General features: G+C 37.5%; 1 protein-coding gene across 1 annotated transcript in view; it reads right to left on the minus strand.

The window, feature by feature from the left end:
- The window catches only part of UBR5 (ubiquitin protein ligase E3 component n-recognin 5), a 137,155-nt gene that overhangs the window by 75,098 nt on the left and 45,458 nt on the right, over positions 1 to 16,599 (minus strand). Inside the window, exons 8-14 of the mRNA XM_034668516.1 lie at positions 14,022 to 14,211; positions 13,657 to 13,816; positions 12,920 to 13,069; positions 10,854 to 11,047; positions 1,306 to 1,422; positions 1,115 to 1,225; positions 115 to 269 (exon numbers count right to left, since the gene is read on the minus strand). Of these exons, the coding sequence (XP_034524407.1) occupies positions 115 to 269; positions 1,115 to 1,225; positions 1,306 to 1,422; positions 10,854 to 11,047; positions 12,920 to 13,069; positions 13,657 to 13,816; positions 14,022 to 14,211 (1,077 nt within the window). The remainder of the gene's footprint in view (positions 1 to 114; positions 270 to 1,114; positions 1,226 to 1,305; positions 1,423 to 10,853; positions 11,048 to 12,919; positions 13,070 to 13,656; positions 13,817 to 14,021; positions 14,212 to 16,599) is intronic.

The raw sequence follows: 16,599 nt of genomic DNA on the forward strand, positions 1-16,599 counted from the left end.
AAAGCATTATCTTTTGACCTGCCTTCTCATGTTGGTATTTCACTACTCAAAGCACCTATCTATGCACCTAAAAGCATTCACTGATAAGGAATTCCCCCTCCCTGTGATACTCACCACCAATATAAATTGTTCTCTAGCTGGGCACAGGTGTACAGGGCACAGCAATGTAAAGACACAATCCGTTCACCTTGAAGTTCTGAGTAAGTCTGTGCAGTGTGCTCTAATTTAGAAGCCACAGAACTTAAAGTTTCATCCACCCATGTAGCAACCTAAAGAGTAAAATAATAAGGGCTTAAATAAATAAAATACAAGTAATCTTTTGAAAAGCATTGTGGTCAAAACTAGGAAAAGGCAGGGGCGCCTGGGTGGCACAGCGGTTAGGCGTCTGCCTTCCGCTCAGGGCGTAATCCCGGCGTTATGGGATCGAGCCCCACGTCAGGCTCTTCCACTATGAGCCTGCTTCTTCCTCTCCCACTCCCCCCGCCCTGTGTTCCCTCTCTCACTGGCTGTCTCTATCTCTGTCGAATAAATAAATAAAATCTTAAATAAAAAAAAAAAAACTAGGAAAAAGCACACATACTCTATGGACTGAAATTCCAAAATGCTTTGAGTTAAATGTCAGAAAAATAAGTAATTCAGAAAAGGTTCTTAATTAAGACTAGAACCTAAAATATTTTCTTCACACAAATAAATCAAAGTAGCAGTTATTGAAATGAATGTCTAAAGCCATCTCTAAGAAATTAATCAAAATTAAACATTTGCTTCAACAATTTTCAAAAAGAATTTAGTGACTCGAAAGCCAAACTGATAGTCTAAGGTGTAATACCCCGTACTTTCCCAGTGCATCTCTTCCGGCTTTGTCAGCCCTTATCTTGAATATTGTTTCCTTCCCTTAAAGGAAAAAGCCCTCTCTATAAGCTAGATTATAATATAGGGATAAATCAGCAATAAAAAAACTATACATTGGATTACTCTCTTTAGGTTTGAGATGCTTTGTGTTTGTGGATCTAGTTAGAAAGACAGAAAATGAAAAGATAGAAAAGGGGCAGGGAGAGAAAGAAAACCAAGAATTTAAGCAGGAACTGTTTCTCCGTCAATGCACAGTGTTCTGTACCTTGTTATTTTCTGTAGCTACAGTTGCTCTTATGCTATTTGCAGACAGCAGAACTATCTTTTCATTGGTTAGGCCCAAAAATGTTGCTCGTGGATGATGCAGTGAAGGATTCTTTAAAAGCATAAGAAAAATGATTACCATTTTGTGTGTCAATATATACAGCCATTCAATGCAAGTTTCATGTAACATACCTGTGCATTTCTGTAAGGCTCAGATTCACTCCACTTCCACTGATAAAGTTCTCCTTTACTGCTCACAGCCAAAAGCTCAGAATAGAGAGCCCCAATACAGATGAATTTTGTTCCATCCTATAAAGTAAAAAATAACACAAGAGTATAAATATAACAATATTGCCAAACCTAATGGTTTTAGCCACTTCATCAAATCTGGATTAATTCTGTGAACACAGAAACCACAGCTATGCAAAGTCTCGAGCACAGCCTGCAAGGCCCTCTGGACTGACTGGCTCCCTCCCTGAGCTCACTTTCTGTCCTCCAGTCTCATCAGCCTTCTTTCAGCTCCTGGACCACGCCCGCAGGATCCTGCCATGTCCTTGGTAGTCCCCTGCCTTGTTTCTTAGGTGTCACCTAAGACACATCCTTAATCAAGCCTATCCAAATGAGACATCTGACCACACTACCTACAAAACCACCACTCTCATATCCCATCTCCTTACTCTACTTTCTTTTTAGGTGATTGCATTTCACAACTTGACATACTATATTACTCACTGATAATCTATTCACTTGAATATAAGCTTTGTCTTGTCCACCACCATATCCCCACTTTGTATAACAGTGCACAGAGTAGGCGCTCAATAAATTGCCAAATAAATGAAAAAAAAAGAAGAAGAAGCTGAAGCTGGGAGAGTCAAGACAGAAGACTGCTTCCCTTTAGGCTCTTCCAAGCTGCTGAAAGAAAGGTCTACACTATGTGTGTGTGTGTGTGTGTGTGTGTGTGTGTGTGTTTTAAAGGCAGAAGTTCACAGAAGTTCATTTAGTTTTAAAGTGATGCACATGCCAGGAGGTCAATGCAGTTAAATTCTAAAAATCTTGGACAATAAATGTAAATGACTACCAATAATAATTTTTTAACATAATATGTTAATATGATCGGAGTCGTGAAGCTACGGAGAAATCATACAGCAAAACTTGCCAGGTAAGAGATTTCTGGTTGTATTTGCTATTGGTCTATACACTGCTTCTCTTTGGAATTCTGGCTCTGAAGTATGCTAAACTAATGGCGTCATTTTGCTTTTCTGTCAAATTCCAATCTTATTTGGTCAGATGGGTTATAATGCTCAGCTAAAGCCTATGCAGTCTACCACAATTTATAATGTAACAAGAGATTACGCTGCAGAGGTGTACTGAAAGAACATGCAGTTTAATCTATTTTACCAATATCAGCCAGGCTTATTTTCAAGTCATTCCACAGAGGGATGGAAGGCCAAATTTGAAATTCTGCAAGTTAGCAATTCCTCTCTTCCACTCACCATAGGTGTCTGAAAACCCTCATCTACTCTCTCCACGGCTGCTTGCTGCTAACATCTCTCTCTCACACTTCCTTCTCCTTCCTTTGGTTAAAGGATGATGGAATCAGACCAAGTGAGCCCCAAACCGGAAACTAACACTTATCAAGTATGTGACTTAGGGTAAGTTTTATAATGTCCCTGAACCCCCTTTCTTCACCTCTAAGGGGTTGAGGATAAAAAACCAAAGACCGTTAACATTTATAAAGTACACAGCACAGAGCCCAGCACCAATAAGCGCTCAGATTCAGTCATGATTACTCTGCCCACAACTTCACCTCCTACTCACCCAGAAAAGCACAAGCTTGAATATTCCTATTTTCTTGATTTATTTAACAACAACAACAAAAAAAAAACCACCGTTCTCCTCTCCTCCCCGCCCCCTCATCTGAGAAAACAAGTATCCTTCTCTCTTATTTAAAGGTAACCTCCACACATGGGCTGTCAGCCTCTCTCATAATCCCAACAACTATCCAAAGTAATCTTTCTTTCAATCCTACCCATGGTAGAGTGATTTGTGTGGCATATGCTTCACTTTACCAGCTTTCACTCAGAGCCAGAACTGCACCGTATCAGCCCCACACATTTAATTAATCCATCTTCTCTTTAAACTCTTCAAACCATTTGACCCTGTTCATCTGTTCTGGAACCTCTCCTGTCCCTTGTTCACAGGTCACTCCTCCCTACTGGTCTTCTTCCAATTTTCAGTATGGCTATTTTCTCCATCTCCTCCCCACCACCATGCACTCCCTGCCCCAGATTGTGCCCTTGTCCCTTATTCAAATTATGCTCCACCCTCAGCCTAATGGACTGTAGCCAGTGGGGCGCCATGCTTTTAAACATGTACATCTCCTACCTGCAAAAGAGAACCTGCAAGAGTTATCTATTTAAGACATGAGAGACTATGGACTATAAGAAACAAACTGAGGACTTCAGAGGGGGGGAGGTGGGGGAATGGGATAGATTGGTGATGGGTGGTAAGGAGGGCACGTATTGCATGGTACACTGGGTGTTATACGCAACTAATGGAGCATCGAACTTTACATCGGAATCCGGGGATGTACTGTATGGTGACTAACATGATATAATAAAAAATCATTTAAAAAAAAAAAAAAGACCTGGATGTCTTAAAGCACCCTAACATCCATAAAATGAATTTACCATATCCTCCAAAGCCGCACGCCCCTTGCAGTCCCTCTCCATGAATGACATCCATCATCCACCCTGTAACAGGAGACAGACACGAAAACCTCGGCACTCTTGTCATCTCCTCCTCTTCTCTCTCAACAACGTAGTGACTAGTAAACCAGTGCTGCCTTCACCTCAAACTCCTCAGATTCTCCACCTCCTCTGTCCCCACTGCCATTGCTTTAATTGAAATGCTCACAATTCCTTTCCACAATTCTACCAGTCTCTGAAGAGACTGCAGATTTTTCCTATTCCTGTCTTTCTCCCACAATGCTCGCCTCATAAAAAATAAAACAAACGAACCCCACAAATCTCACCATGTCACTTCTCTAAGAGCTGTTTGCTTCCTAGTGACTATAGAACATCTTAACCCTGTGGCAAGTTGCCTGGGGGACTCCCAGTCTTGCTCCATCTTGCTCTTCTGCTCCCTACAACATGCAGCAAGCCTGAACTTCACATTGTTCCACAAACACACCGTGCCCTTTCATACTCGAGGCCCATGCTGGATGTGTTTGGAATGCCTCTGCATCTTGGCCAATGCCTACTTAACCTTAAAAATGCTGCTCAGATATCATCGCCTCTGTGAAGTCTCTGCCAAATCTCTCAGGTGGTATCAGTCATGCCCCACTGTGAGCCCCTAGCACTGCATTCACACCATCAAGTCTATCACTGATCACATACTGTGAACACATTATATTGTCTGTGAATGTCTGTCTTCCCCACTGAATTCCCTGTGGGAGCGTCCGTATCTTATCCACCCCTACATTCCCACAGGCCAGCTTTGCATGTGGCACAGCAGGAGCACCCGGATAATGGAATGAACAAATGAATTTTAACTCCCAACTTCAAGTAAAATGCCTCACCAGAGCAGTACAATCTTGAACAAATCATCCCTATAGCAAGAGCACGGTGCATGAGGCCCCTATATCCTCCCAAGATAGCCAACGTTCCGCAGGTAAGTCCTGAATGAGCTAACTGAACCCCAAAGTCCCTGAAATCCTTTACGGACAAATGTGGAAAATCTGTGTATTCAACCACAGGAAGATGATGGAATAATCGCCTATTGCTTCTGGCCTTGTTTAGACTCGTTATGTAAAGAAATAGAAAACAATCAAACACAACACAAAAGAACAGTATTTTAGCTCACTCATTTCATAATGTCATAGAAAACACTGTTTTTATTGTTTTAATGAAATAATAACGGCTGCCTCTGAACAAGTTGGGGCTTGCTTCAACCCAACTGGAAAAAGTAGATATGCATGTTTCCTTAAAGATCAGGAGTTTGTAGCTCTATTTTTTTTTTAAACAAAGATCAAGTCACTAGTGGTTGAAGTACTCAATAAATTTCCAACTGTCTGAAGAACACTAAATAACTGAACTGAGGTCATCAATCAAACGAGAAATCTCTCCCCAAAAGGAGATGGAAACTGTCAAAAATATGGCAGAAATTACCTACAGGCCAAAATCTGAAAAGCACATAGTCCAGTAGCATGAATTCCTGCTGACCACATCTACATTTAGTGACCTCTACTTTGAAAAAGTTGGTCTTTCTAGTCCTAAACTTTTCCCATAAAACTTTGTTTTCATCTTTTTGTTGTTGTTTTAATTTGCCTACCATCAGCCAACACTAGCTTTCCCAGTAAGTACCAGCACCAACAGCAATGTACTATGTATTATGCTTGAAGTGGATGGAATACAACCACAGGTCACTCTGTGGTATTTGGTCAACTCTATTTATTCACACTTCATTTCTCCTTGCCTATCTACTTTGCCCTAGTCTCCTTATGTCTGCCTTCTTTCCCTTTCTATGACCATTTCTCCTTTTGCTCTTATTTCATTATTAAATTACATCCGCGACACATCTAGCTAATTCTTAACAGGTACTACCAGGAAGCTTCCAAGTGTCAATAAAACAACACCAACAAAGACCTCTCCCCACTTTACCTTCGAACCCAGAAGGTAAAGCAGTATGATCAGTAAGTTTGACAGCTGGTTCCAAAAGTGAGGCTGCTCCAAAAGCCTAAGTAAGGAACCAGATGTCATGGGGCTACTTGCTCTCAATGCCACTCAAAGAAACTGAGACTCACATGCAACTCTACAACTCAAAAGACCAGTGCGAATGTCATTTCCTTATTTCCCATATGAAAACAAGCGCACAACAGTAAAGGATGGGGCTGCAAATTAAAAGCATGGACTTGCCCCATCAGTTTTTTTCCTTCATTGCCCACCACACAACTCTCACCACACTGTTCTCTCACAACTTTCTGAAAATAAAGGATATGTGCGTGCTTTTAACTGAAAGCGTCTGTTATGGGGCACAAAGCAAAGTTTTTATTTTTATGTTCAGTTTCAGCAGATTTACTCAGCATGGATCTCTATGTAACTTTACTCCTTCCTCTCCCTCCCACGTCTCTTACTTCACTCTCATCCAGGCATTCTCTTGGTAATAGTCTTTCGTGACTGCAGCTGCAGCTTTTTTCCCTTATAAGTCACCTTAGGTCCTTGTTGGAAGTAGGCCGGCATAAATGTATAAATAGTTACTTTTTGCACGTAGACATTCAGCAACATGAAATTAAATTTCTAGTCTGAGGAAAGTAAATTTCAGAACTGACTAAGACGTGAAACGAAGCCATGTGACAGAATTACCTAATGGGAAGACTGCATCTTCTTATCAAGGTAACTGAATTATCACAACTACTTCCAAAAATATCAATACAAAAAGCAAACAGGAGGAGGGATAGAAATGGGATAACGAAGTGTTAGGGAGGGAGGAAGGAATGACAGATGAAGAGACAGGGCAGCCTAATAAGGATGTTGACATTTTCGGGTAAAACTCTTCAGAAACTAGAAGACTTGGCTCGTTCAACTGTGATCAATATCTTTGATTTAAAGGCCCTCCCTCCATTTCTCCCTTAGGTAGATACAGACTACCTGTTAATTTCCTATTATGCTACATTATTATTGTAATGAAATGTTTTCATTTCTTGCATTTTATAGCCCAGTCAGACTAAGGACACGGTCCGTATCTCTTTCAGCTTGTGCCCAACTCTGTACCAGCAGAGAATCTGGCACACAAAATACTATCGTCACATGGTCCAACTTGGAATACCCAAACCCACTGGGCTCTTATTCTATGACCCACAGAAACTGCCTGTTCTCTTTGTAGAATCGGACCCTGCTTCTCCTTGCCCTTCACACTTTACATTACCAAATCATTTACTTCTCGTGACAATCTCACGACAGAAAAACTGTTATTATCCCCATCTTATAGATGAGAAACAAAGGCCCAGGGAGGTTAAAGGATTTGACCAACGCCACATAGCTAGTAAGTGGCAGGGCCAGGATACAAACACTCCAGTAGTCTGGGCTCTAAAGTCCACATTCTTAGCACTTAGCCCTGGCCTCGAATGATTCCCCAAAGCCTCTTGTACCGAATTCTCTATGGTACTTACTCCACAGCATTAGCATCATTGTTCTGCCTTCTACAAAACTCCTACCCTAACACCTGAGCAAAAGGCCTAACAAAGTGCACAATGAATCAAGGTTACTAAATTAACACTGACTGAATGACCCTCACCTCTGTCTTCATGGCGCTTTCAACATCCCTATGATAATTTCCAATTTTCATATTTTTAAGATGCTAAAAAATTAGTAAGGGATAAAACTTTTATTCCTATTTTTTCTTAACAATTTTTAAAATTTTTTCTTTTTACCTTTCAGTGCCCTGCTTCTAGTAGCCATCAATCTACTCTCTGTATCTACGAGCTTGGTGTTTTGTTTTGTTTTGATGATTCCAGATGATAAGAGTGACCATATGGTACTTGTCTTCTGACTTATTTCACCAGCATAATGCCCTTGAGGTACCACCCATGTTGTCACAAATGGCAAGACTTCCTTCTTTTTTATGGCGGAATAATATTCAAGTGTATGTGTGAGTATTATGTATGTATTACATCTTCTTTATCCATGACCCATTGATGGATACTTAACATTATTTTCATATCTTGACTATTGCACATAATACTGCAATGAACATGACGGTGCGTGTATCTTTTTGGATGTTTTCATTTTCTTTGTAATAAATACCCAGAAGTGGACTGCTGGATAATGTAGTTCTATTTTTAATTTTTTGAGGAGCCTCCATACTGTTTTCCGTAATGGCTTTACCAATTTACATTCCCACCACCAGTGCATAAGTGGTCCCAAGTATGCTCTTATATATATTAGCTTTGACATTTAGCTCAAAGAATAACTCACAGAAATATTTAAATTTAAGATTACCTAAAATATTTTCAGTTCAAGACTATACTACAAAAGGCTTAAGGAAAGAAAACTCTCATTCCACTATTAAAGGAACTAATTTATTAGCCTACAAAATGGTGAAATTTTGAAGAAGCTGCTGTTTCTCTAAATAGGTGGTAGGAAAGTCAGTACTGATCCAGACAATTTACCAATGGAATTTCTCATGAACCCTCACAAAACAAAGACTGAAATACTATGGATATTACCCAAACTTACAGTTAAAAAATATCGGATTAGGTCATTTCTGCAATTATGCTGGGAGGCGTTCTTTGACCTTCACTCCCCTCAAAAAAGAAAGAAAGAGAAAGACCCTACTTTTAAGTAGTGTGCTGACAACGCTCTATCTCCCTGTACTCTCCACCTGACTCTCGATCACCTATCAAACGTTCCCCCAAACCCCCGTCCCAGGGATCACTACCCCCCATTTGGAGGGACCAATATAGTCCCACATACTACCTATTTCTGCGTGTACCACTGATCCTATGCCCTTTCAAGATAGTTCTGCATGTTGTCTAAAAGTTATCTGCAGGCCAGATCTTTTTGCCTTTAAGAGTTAGCTCTCTGCACTCTCTGAGGGCAGCAGTCAGCCTCACTTCACTTACTGGTATTTGTTGATAACTCTGACAATGCTTAAGAGTTTGATTAGGCTTTTAAGCTATTTTCTTTCCCTAAATTGAAATTTCTGATGTCTAAATTTCAAACATAAGCTAATAAAAAGTAGATCTTTTCCAGCAACAATATTTCATTTTTTTCTTATCTAAAATTCAATTAACATATAATGTATTATTAGCTTCAGAGGCAGAGTTCAGTGATTCATCAGTCTCATATAGTACCCAGTGCTCATAACATCATGTGCCCTCCTTAATGTCCAACACCCAGTTACCCCATCCCCCCCACCCCCTCCCTTCCAGCAACCCTCAGTTTGTTTCCTACAATTAAGAGTCTCTTATGGTTTATCTCCCTCTCCGATTTCATCTTGTTTTATTTTTCCTTCTCTTCCCCTATGATCTTGTTTCAGTAACAATATTTTAAATTAGGGGTTTAATACAAAAAAAAGCTATAGTAGGATGTACTTTGTTTCACACTCCTATTCCTCCTTCATTCAATACTCAAACATCAAAGAAATAACACACTGTGTTTCATGATGTACTTATTAACTGTCTCTGAAAACAAGTTGTACTAAAAACATGCCCATCAGTAAAGACCAACAAACACTGGCTAAATCTATGAGAGCGTACACTGGCCAGGGAAGAAGCTTGTTAAATTTGTACTGTTTAATAAAACACTTTCATTCATCAAAAATAATACATGATAAAGAAGCCCAGACTAATATATATGTGATGGCACTATTAAAACAAGATTCATGAATCCTCTATTACTTCCTCCCAACACGAAGTAGACACAGCCTAATATGATCCAGGCAAGAGAAATAGGAAACAAAGAACAATGTATGGAAAAAGGGGGGGGGGGATGAGGGAGGGAGCCTAGGTTTAAATCACCTTCTACCACATGGAATAAAAGCAGAACTTAGGACATGTCTAGTTTTATGGAAATAAGTCAGAGAATGCCAATTCAGGGAAAGTTTGTCAGCTGCCAAAGAAAACAAAATAACCTTTTGCTTACAAAGAGACTGATTAAAATTCATGTTCCTTCTTGCATTCAAGCTTTCCACATGAGCTGAATACAGAGGAAAATAAATGAACTACATCAAGATTCAAAATTACTATGAAAAATAAACAAATTCAGAAAGCTAAACAATATTTTCCTTTAATATCCCCAATTCAAATTCAACTTCAAAGAAAGAAAAGAAATCCCTATCAGAATCTCCTTATCTGCTAGAGATTAACCTCAAAGTTCTTATGTTCTTTTACTTTACTTCTACTTAAGAAAATTTCCTACCCACTGGCTCTGGAAATACGAAAAAGGCATGTCAAAAGAGAGAGAGAAAACATGGCTTCCTACAGGAGCCATCAGCAAGCACTTACGACAATGAAACCCACACAGTATCAACAGTATGTAGACACACTGCTTCATATGCAGCAGTAATGTATTTTTAAAGACTCAAATCAACTTAACAAATCCTGGATGCTTTCTAGAAGCCAGTCATTACAGTTTTCGTCAGGACGCAGAGCAGAACTCCTCTAGTCCATTCCTGTTCAGACTGCTTTGTCTCCCACAGCATTGAGAGCAAAGGGTCTCTTGGAATTCACCATGAAACAGGACAGCTAGCTAATCAAAGAAACACAGATCCCTCCCTAATCTTGCCCTGACACGCATGCTTGTATCAATGACCACGAATTTGCCACACAGTAACTGGGGTCCACGTGACATTACAAATTTCTACAAAGGGCCATCAGTTATTAGCAAAATTATCACCAGAAAAGAAGTCCTGAAACAAAATAGCTGATGTGTTATCTGGAACTCCCATTCCGATTTCTCTGATTTACTTCATCAAGTAGGAAAAGCAAAAATAAAACAAAAAACCTAAAAAATAGCACCACTGAGCATATCTCACTAAGATGACTCATATAGTGCCAAATAAAGATGTTCTATGTATATTTTAAAACAAAAATATCACTTTATGTCTGTGTGTGTGTGCGCGTGTGTGTGTGTGTGTGTGTTTAATGATAACACAAAAATCTGAAAAAAGAAACCTTTCTGAGGGGGTGGGGTTTGCCAGGAATCCATTTAAATAGAAAGGGTGGGAATTTTTCCAAATACCTTATCAGGCCACCACTGCAAATCTTCTCCTAGAGATACTGGGCTTTGAACGGGGGTATTCTTCTTATCCAAGTTTGGCTCTCCTTCCTTGCTGGTGGAGCCTCTTTCATTATCAAATGAGGCTCCATCAAGCCACCTTCGTTCACGTAAACGTAAAACGGATTCACGTTCACGCAACAGCTCAGAGTCTCTCTCTAAGGGAAGAAGGAGAACTGGTATGCAATTGGGTCACACCAGTGGGATAAAAGTAAGCCACTCTCTAGTAAAGACCCTTCAGGATGCAACTAACAGCAGTTTATCTACTCACAAAAATTTAATGTTTAAATATGTATCTAATAAGCCTGACATGCAACATTCAAAACATTAACTCTTTCAAGTGAAGGTAAGAAAATTATAAATTAGTATTTTTAAGAACTATGTAGAGGCAGACTTTTTTGAATTCCAACTACACATTTTTAGAACAGAATTACTTTATTTGTTTAAACGGGATTTTTAAAATGGAGTTTAAAATTTTTGGCTTTCATTAAAAATGCTTACCATAACTTTATTTATTAGAAAATGTTCATAAATTAGAATTTCAACATGTTAGATACACATGTAAACCAAAAAATAGTATTTGTTAGAATGTCTTCAGTTATTAAAAAGCAAAACAAAACAAAAACAAAACCCTACACATACAGGGAAAAAACTTGCAAATGCTAAAATACAAATCCATTAACATTAACTATAAAAATTTTTATAATTCAAGCCTTTGTTTAGGGTAATTTTACAGGCTGGATCTTCATGGTCAGTCTCATTTACACATTTCTGAGAAACAAGACAAACTTCTTTTTTAAATAATCTTTACAGAAAGATTTCCTTACAAAAATGCTTCCCCTGCAATTGACCTACAAACTCTCTAACACCAGTTTAGTTGTTTTGTGTTTGTTTTTGGTTTTGTTTTTTTTGTTTGCTCATACATTATTTTTTTTAAGTACGTGATCAAAATATACTTTCCAGGAGTTGGATACAAAGGACTAGAAACAATAATATTAAATTGAACCATATAAAATTGCCATCCGTGCAGGTCAAACATGGTCAAGTACCAGCAATTTCATATGGTTCAAATAAAAAGAAATGCCTACACAGAATGACCTATGGAAAAGCAAAAGGGAGAAATTTAGAAGGAGTTATTTGTGCTCAATATTGAATATTTGAAAATGCAACACTTGATATATTTAAGGCAATAAAGTATGGACTTATATAAAAATTTTTAAAGCTATTAAATAATAGGTTCAGTATATTAAAAGATCATCATAGATTTATTTTTAAACTTTGCTTTTAAGTACTAGATATTTGCAGCAAGGTCCTAATATAACATGGCATCTTTTCCAGTTTACTAACGATCAGTAAATAATATATAACCGATTCGTGTACGTTATTTGAATCAAGCAGTTTTACATTCAGGAAAGTAAAAATATTGACTTAATAAGGTTAAAATGCAAGCTAAATCTATACCAACATACACAGACAAAGTCTTACATTTATATGATTTCAAAACCTTCTAACCTCTACTATGTACTATACCTTTGAAGGATTTCAAACTTTTGAAAATAACATTTTAAAAAGATAATCATTTCTATATGTTTATTATTGGCCAAGCCCATTCTATTAAATTTTTTCATTATTTCACTCTTCCATCTAACCAAGTTTTAAAATGAACAGAATAACTTTATTAATCAAATACACTAGAGAGACTTGTTTTCTGAATGCTGCATGTCACTGTAAAGTAGAATTCTGCTTTTAGTTCAGAATCCATATTCCTAATTAAAAATATAGGTAGGTAAGTCGTAACCCTTGATAAGTATTCCACAATATTGATAAGATCATCTCTGAAGTAAAGTACTATTTGTGGCTCTTCGAAACCAAAAATAACTAGTTTAATACCAAAGCACTCAAAAACACTAATAGGTAATAATTTATTATTGTATAATTACTGTAATATTAAAAGTTCAAACACAGTGAATTCTACCACTATCTCTCCATTCAGCCAGCCAATGATCACAAAGAAATAAATACAAAATTACCTCGAGATGAGCCTAGCCTGGAAAGTGATGAACGACGAAAAGAAGGATAACCGAAATAGCTAATGTCCTCAGAAAACATGGCATCTGCATCAATAATGACACTTGGGTGGGCAGAATGAATGTCAGCATCAAGAAGAGACATAAGATCCTCTATAAACAGAAACAAATATAAATAAAGCAGATACTGAAAATATCTGTGGACCATCAAAAGGTCTCTGAAAATTAAATCAGATAAAAATGGTAACACTAATTACTCATATACCTTGAGAAAAAAAGTAGTAACTACCTAGGCAATAAAGTTAATGTTATTAACAAAAATTTTAAGGAACATGAAATGCATGACTGCCACTTGGGCTACCTACTAAATAATTACAAGAAAAAAAATCTCTATTTAATAAATTTGTATTAGAGATAATGCAGTCAAACTCTAAACGGAGTTTTTACATACTCAATAATAAAGGCACCAAAAACAACATTCCAGAGTCATCCATCAGCCAGTGATAAAGACACGCACATATATCCATGTCTTTACTGGAACCAAATACAAGTCTATTGAGCAAAAACCTTTCCCATTTTCCCTTAAAAGTATTTTACAATCAAATTAAATACTCCAGTGAGAAATATCTACCACTTTGGGAAGAACCATCAGAAAATCCATTGTACTTTAAAATTCCATTCCCTAGTCAAAAAACTCTCTCCCTCCAGAGATGAGAAAACCATGGTGGTGATCCACCAACCTCCAGGCAAGTAAGATTCACTGGCTGTATCATCCCCATCATCTCCATCTTCATCATCCCGGCTAAGTAAATTATTTACAGCAAGGTTTACATCAAGGTTTGTTCGTTGAAGTTCCCGAATAATGACACTTCTGGATTTGCCTTGTAAAACAACTTGGGCCTGAAATAAAAAATAAAGAAGAGCGCTATGCTAATTCTCTTTTACTTACACTTTTCTCAAAATCAGCTTTCTAAGGGCAACTACAGAAAAGCAATATTTCACAATCCCAACCCATGCTGTGAGTCATGACTATATAGCCCAGGATATTCAGTTAAATCTCATCTTCTCCTGTGGCCTTATGTGAAGTGTTCTACAAGATCTATACCTGTGAAATCAGCTCCTCTGGAATGACGGATGCAGGAATCACTGGCTGGGGCTGACTGCCCAAAAGCCCAGATCCTCGATCCCGTCCAGTCCGAATAACTCGGGTCTGTCGGCGGGAATCTCGAGCTCCGGCTGACGACCTACCAGAGGACCCTCCTCCACTTCCACCTACTCCAGAACTCCATCGACTTCTAAACAGTAAAGAATTTTAGAGAATTAGCATTTTAAACAATCACTCTGAAAAGATTACCTTGTGTCTCGCATTCATTCCCTTTAAGTGAAGACAAAGCTATTTGTCTAATTGACATACATTTTACAGTATTTTAACAAAACAAGGTAACAGAACTGAGCCTTAAAATAAAACTGTTCCAATTTTTAAAATGCTTACATGTAAATTCACTCTTTAGAAAGATATATATCACACTTTTGCATCTTTTGAAATCATGTTTTAAAGCTCCACATACCAAGTATTTCTAGTCACAATTCTAGAATGAGTTATAGGACACACCTTGCCTCTACATGAAAGACTCATTGGACATAACTACCAACAATGTGTTACACAAGAAGTGTATTCAGAGTTTAGGGCTCAAACTGCTTTGCATGAAATGAAACATTAATTTGCAAAGATATTTGTCCATTAATATTTAGTACTATTAACTACCTTGACCAAAAAGAAACTACTACTTAAAATAATCATTTTTTTCTTAAGTATGAGAAAACTTAGAAAGGGCATGACGTTTCCATCTTCACTTTCTGTCCCCAACATGAGTGTTAAGGATCTTCAAATCAACTAAGCTAGATAACCATTAACAATGCTTTTCTGCATTCAATCGGATCTTAAAGAAAATGCTCCCCCAAATCACATTAAAATTAGAAATCATGACAGTGCCAGTCTCTTTTAAATTTTTTTTTGAGTACAGTTGATGCCTCTTTAAAATGAATCTAATACTTAGAGATCATTCAATCTAGAGAAAGCTACTTTACTCTCAACTACTCTTCATTGTACTCAACTAAGACTGAAACCTTCAGCCTCCCATTGCAAAGAGATTTAGTTTAAATCTGATTTCCCAAGCCTTTTTTCCCTTAAAAATGTTTGACTACATTAATCATAACAATTCTCAAATTAATACACAACTACTCGATCTCTTCTCACTTAATTGTAAAGCCCAATCTCTGTCTAAACAAAAAACAAAACAAAACTTTTACAATAGTTTCCACAGTAAAATGGGAAAAAAATCTCCAGAAAACCTGGTGTCACCCTTTGATGGTTTTTCTACTTCTGATGTGCTCTTATCAATTATTTATATGTATCTGTATCTATGGCCTAAGAACTGTCCAAAATACTTTTAGAGAAAAACAGTATTTTGCATTCTCAGGGCTACAGTATGAACCATCACTTAACCTCAGCTATGTGCCAGATTTCATAAATGTAAGAACCACTCACAGACCAAAAGAAAAACAAAGGAGTATTAAAAGTATATTACATTAACAAAAAGGAAATTAAGAAAACAATTCCATTTGCAATAGCATCAAAAAAAAAAAACCCAAAAACTTAAGGATAAACCTCACCAAGGAGGTGAGACTTGTATACTGAAAGCTCCCAAACGCAGCTAAGGAAATTTAAAGGAGGCACAAATAAAGAGAATCAAATCTCATGTTAGTGAATTGGAAGTCTTAATATTGTTAAAATGTCCGTATTACTCAAAGCAACATCTAGATTCATCACAATCTCTATCAAAATCCCAATGGCATTTTTTTACAAAACAGAAAAATTCATCCTAAAATTCATGTGGAGTCTTGAGAGACCCTAAAGAGCCAACACAATTCTGAAAAAGAAGTGATTTTGAAACATTATTACAGAACTACTGTAATTGAAAGTGTGGTACTGGCATAAGGACAAATAAACCAATGGAATAGAATAGACAGCCCAGAAATAAAATCTTGCATGTATGGTCAAATGATCTTTGACAAGGGTGCCAAAACCACTCAATGGGGAAAGGACAGTGTCTTCAACAAATGATGCTGGGAAAATGAGGTATCTCTATGCAAAAGAATAAAAACTGGACCCTTATGTTATACCATATGCAGCAATTAATTTAAAATGATTAAAGACCTAAACATAAGACCTAAAACTATAAAACTCCTGGAAGAAAACATAGGGGAAAAGCCTCATGTTAGACCTGGCAACGATCTTAAGACACCAAAAGCACAAGCTACTAAAAGCAAAAATAGACAAAACATAAAAACGTTGTGCCTCAAAGGACATAATCAACAGAGTGAAAAGGCAACCTACAAAATGGGAGAAAATATCTGCAAATCACATATCTGATAATGGATTAATATCCATATAGAAAGAACTCCTACACTCAACAACAAAAAATAGCTCAATGAAAAACCGGGTAAAGGATGTGAATAAACATTTCTCCAAAGATGATACACAAATGGCCAACAAGCATATGAAAAGATATTCCACATCACTAATCATCAGAACCAAGTAAGATATCCCCTTACACCCATTAGAAAGGCTATTATTGAAACAAACAAACAAACAAAAAACCAAAACCAGAAAATTACAAGTG

This window comes from Ailuropoda melanoleuca, chromosome 9 (genome assembly GCF_002007445.2).
Source record: "Ailuropoda melanoleuca isolate Jingjing chromosome 9, ASM200744v2, whole genome shotgun sequence".
NCBI lineage: Eukaryota > Metazoa > Chordata > Mammalia > Carnivora > Ursidae > Ailuropoda > Ailuropoda melanoleuca.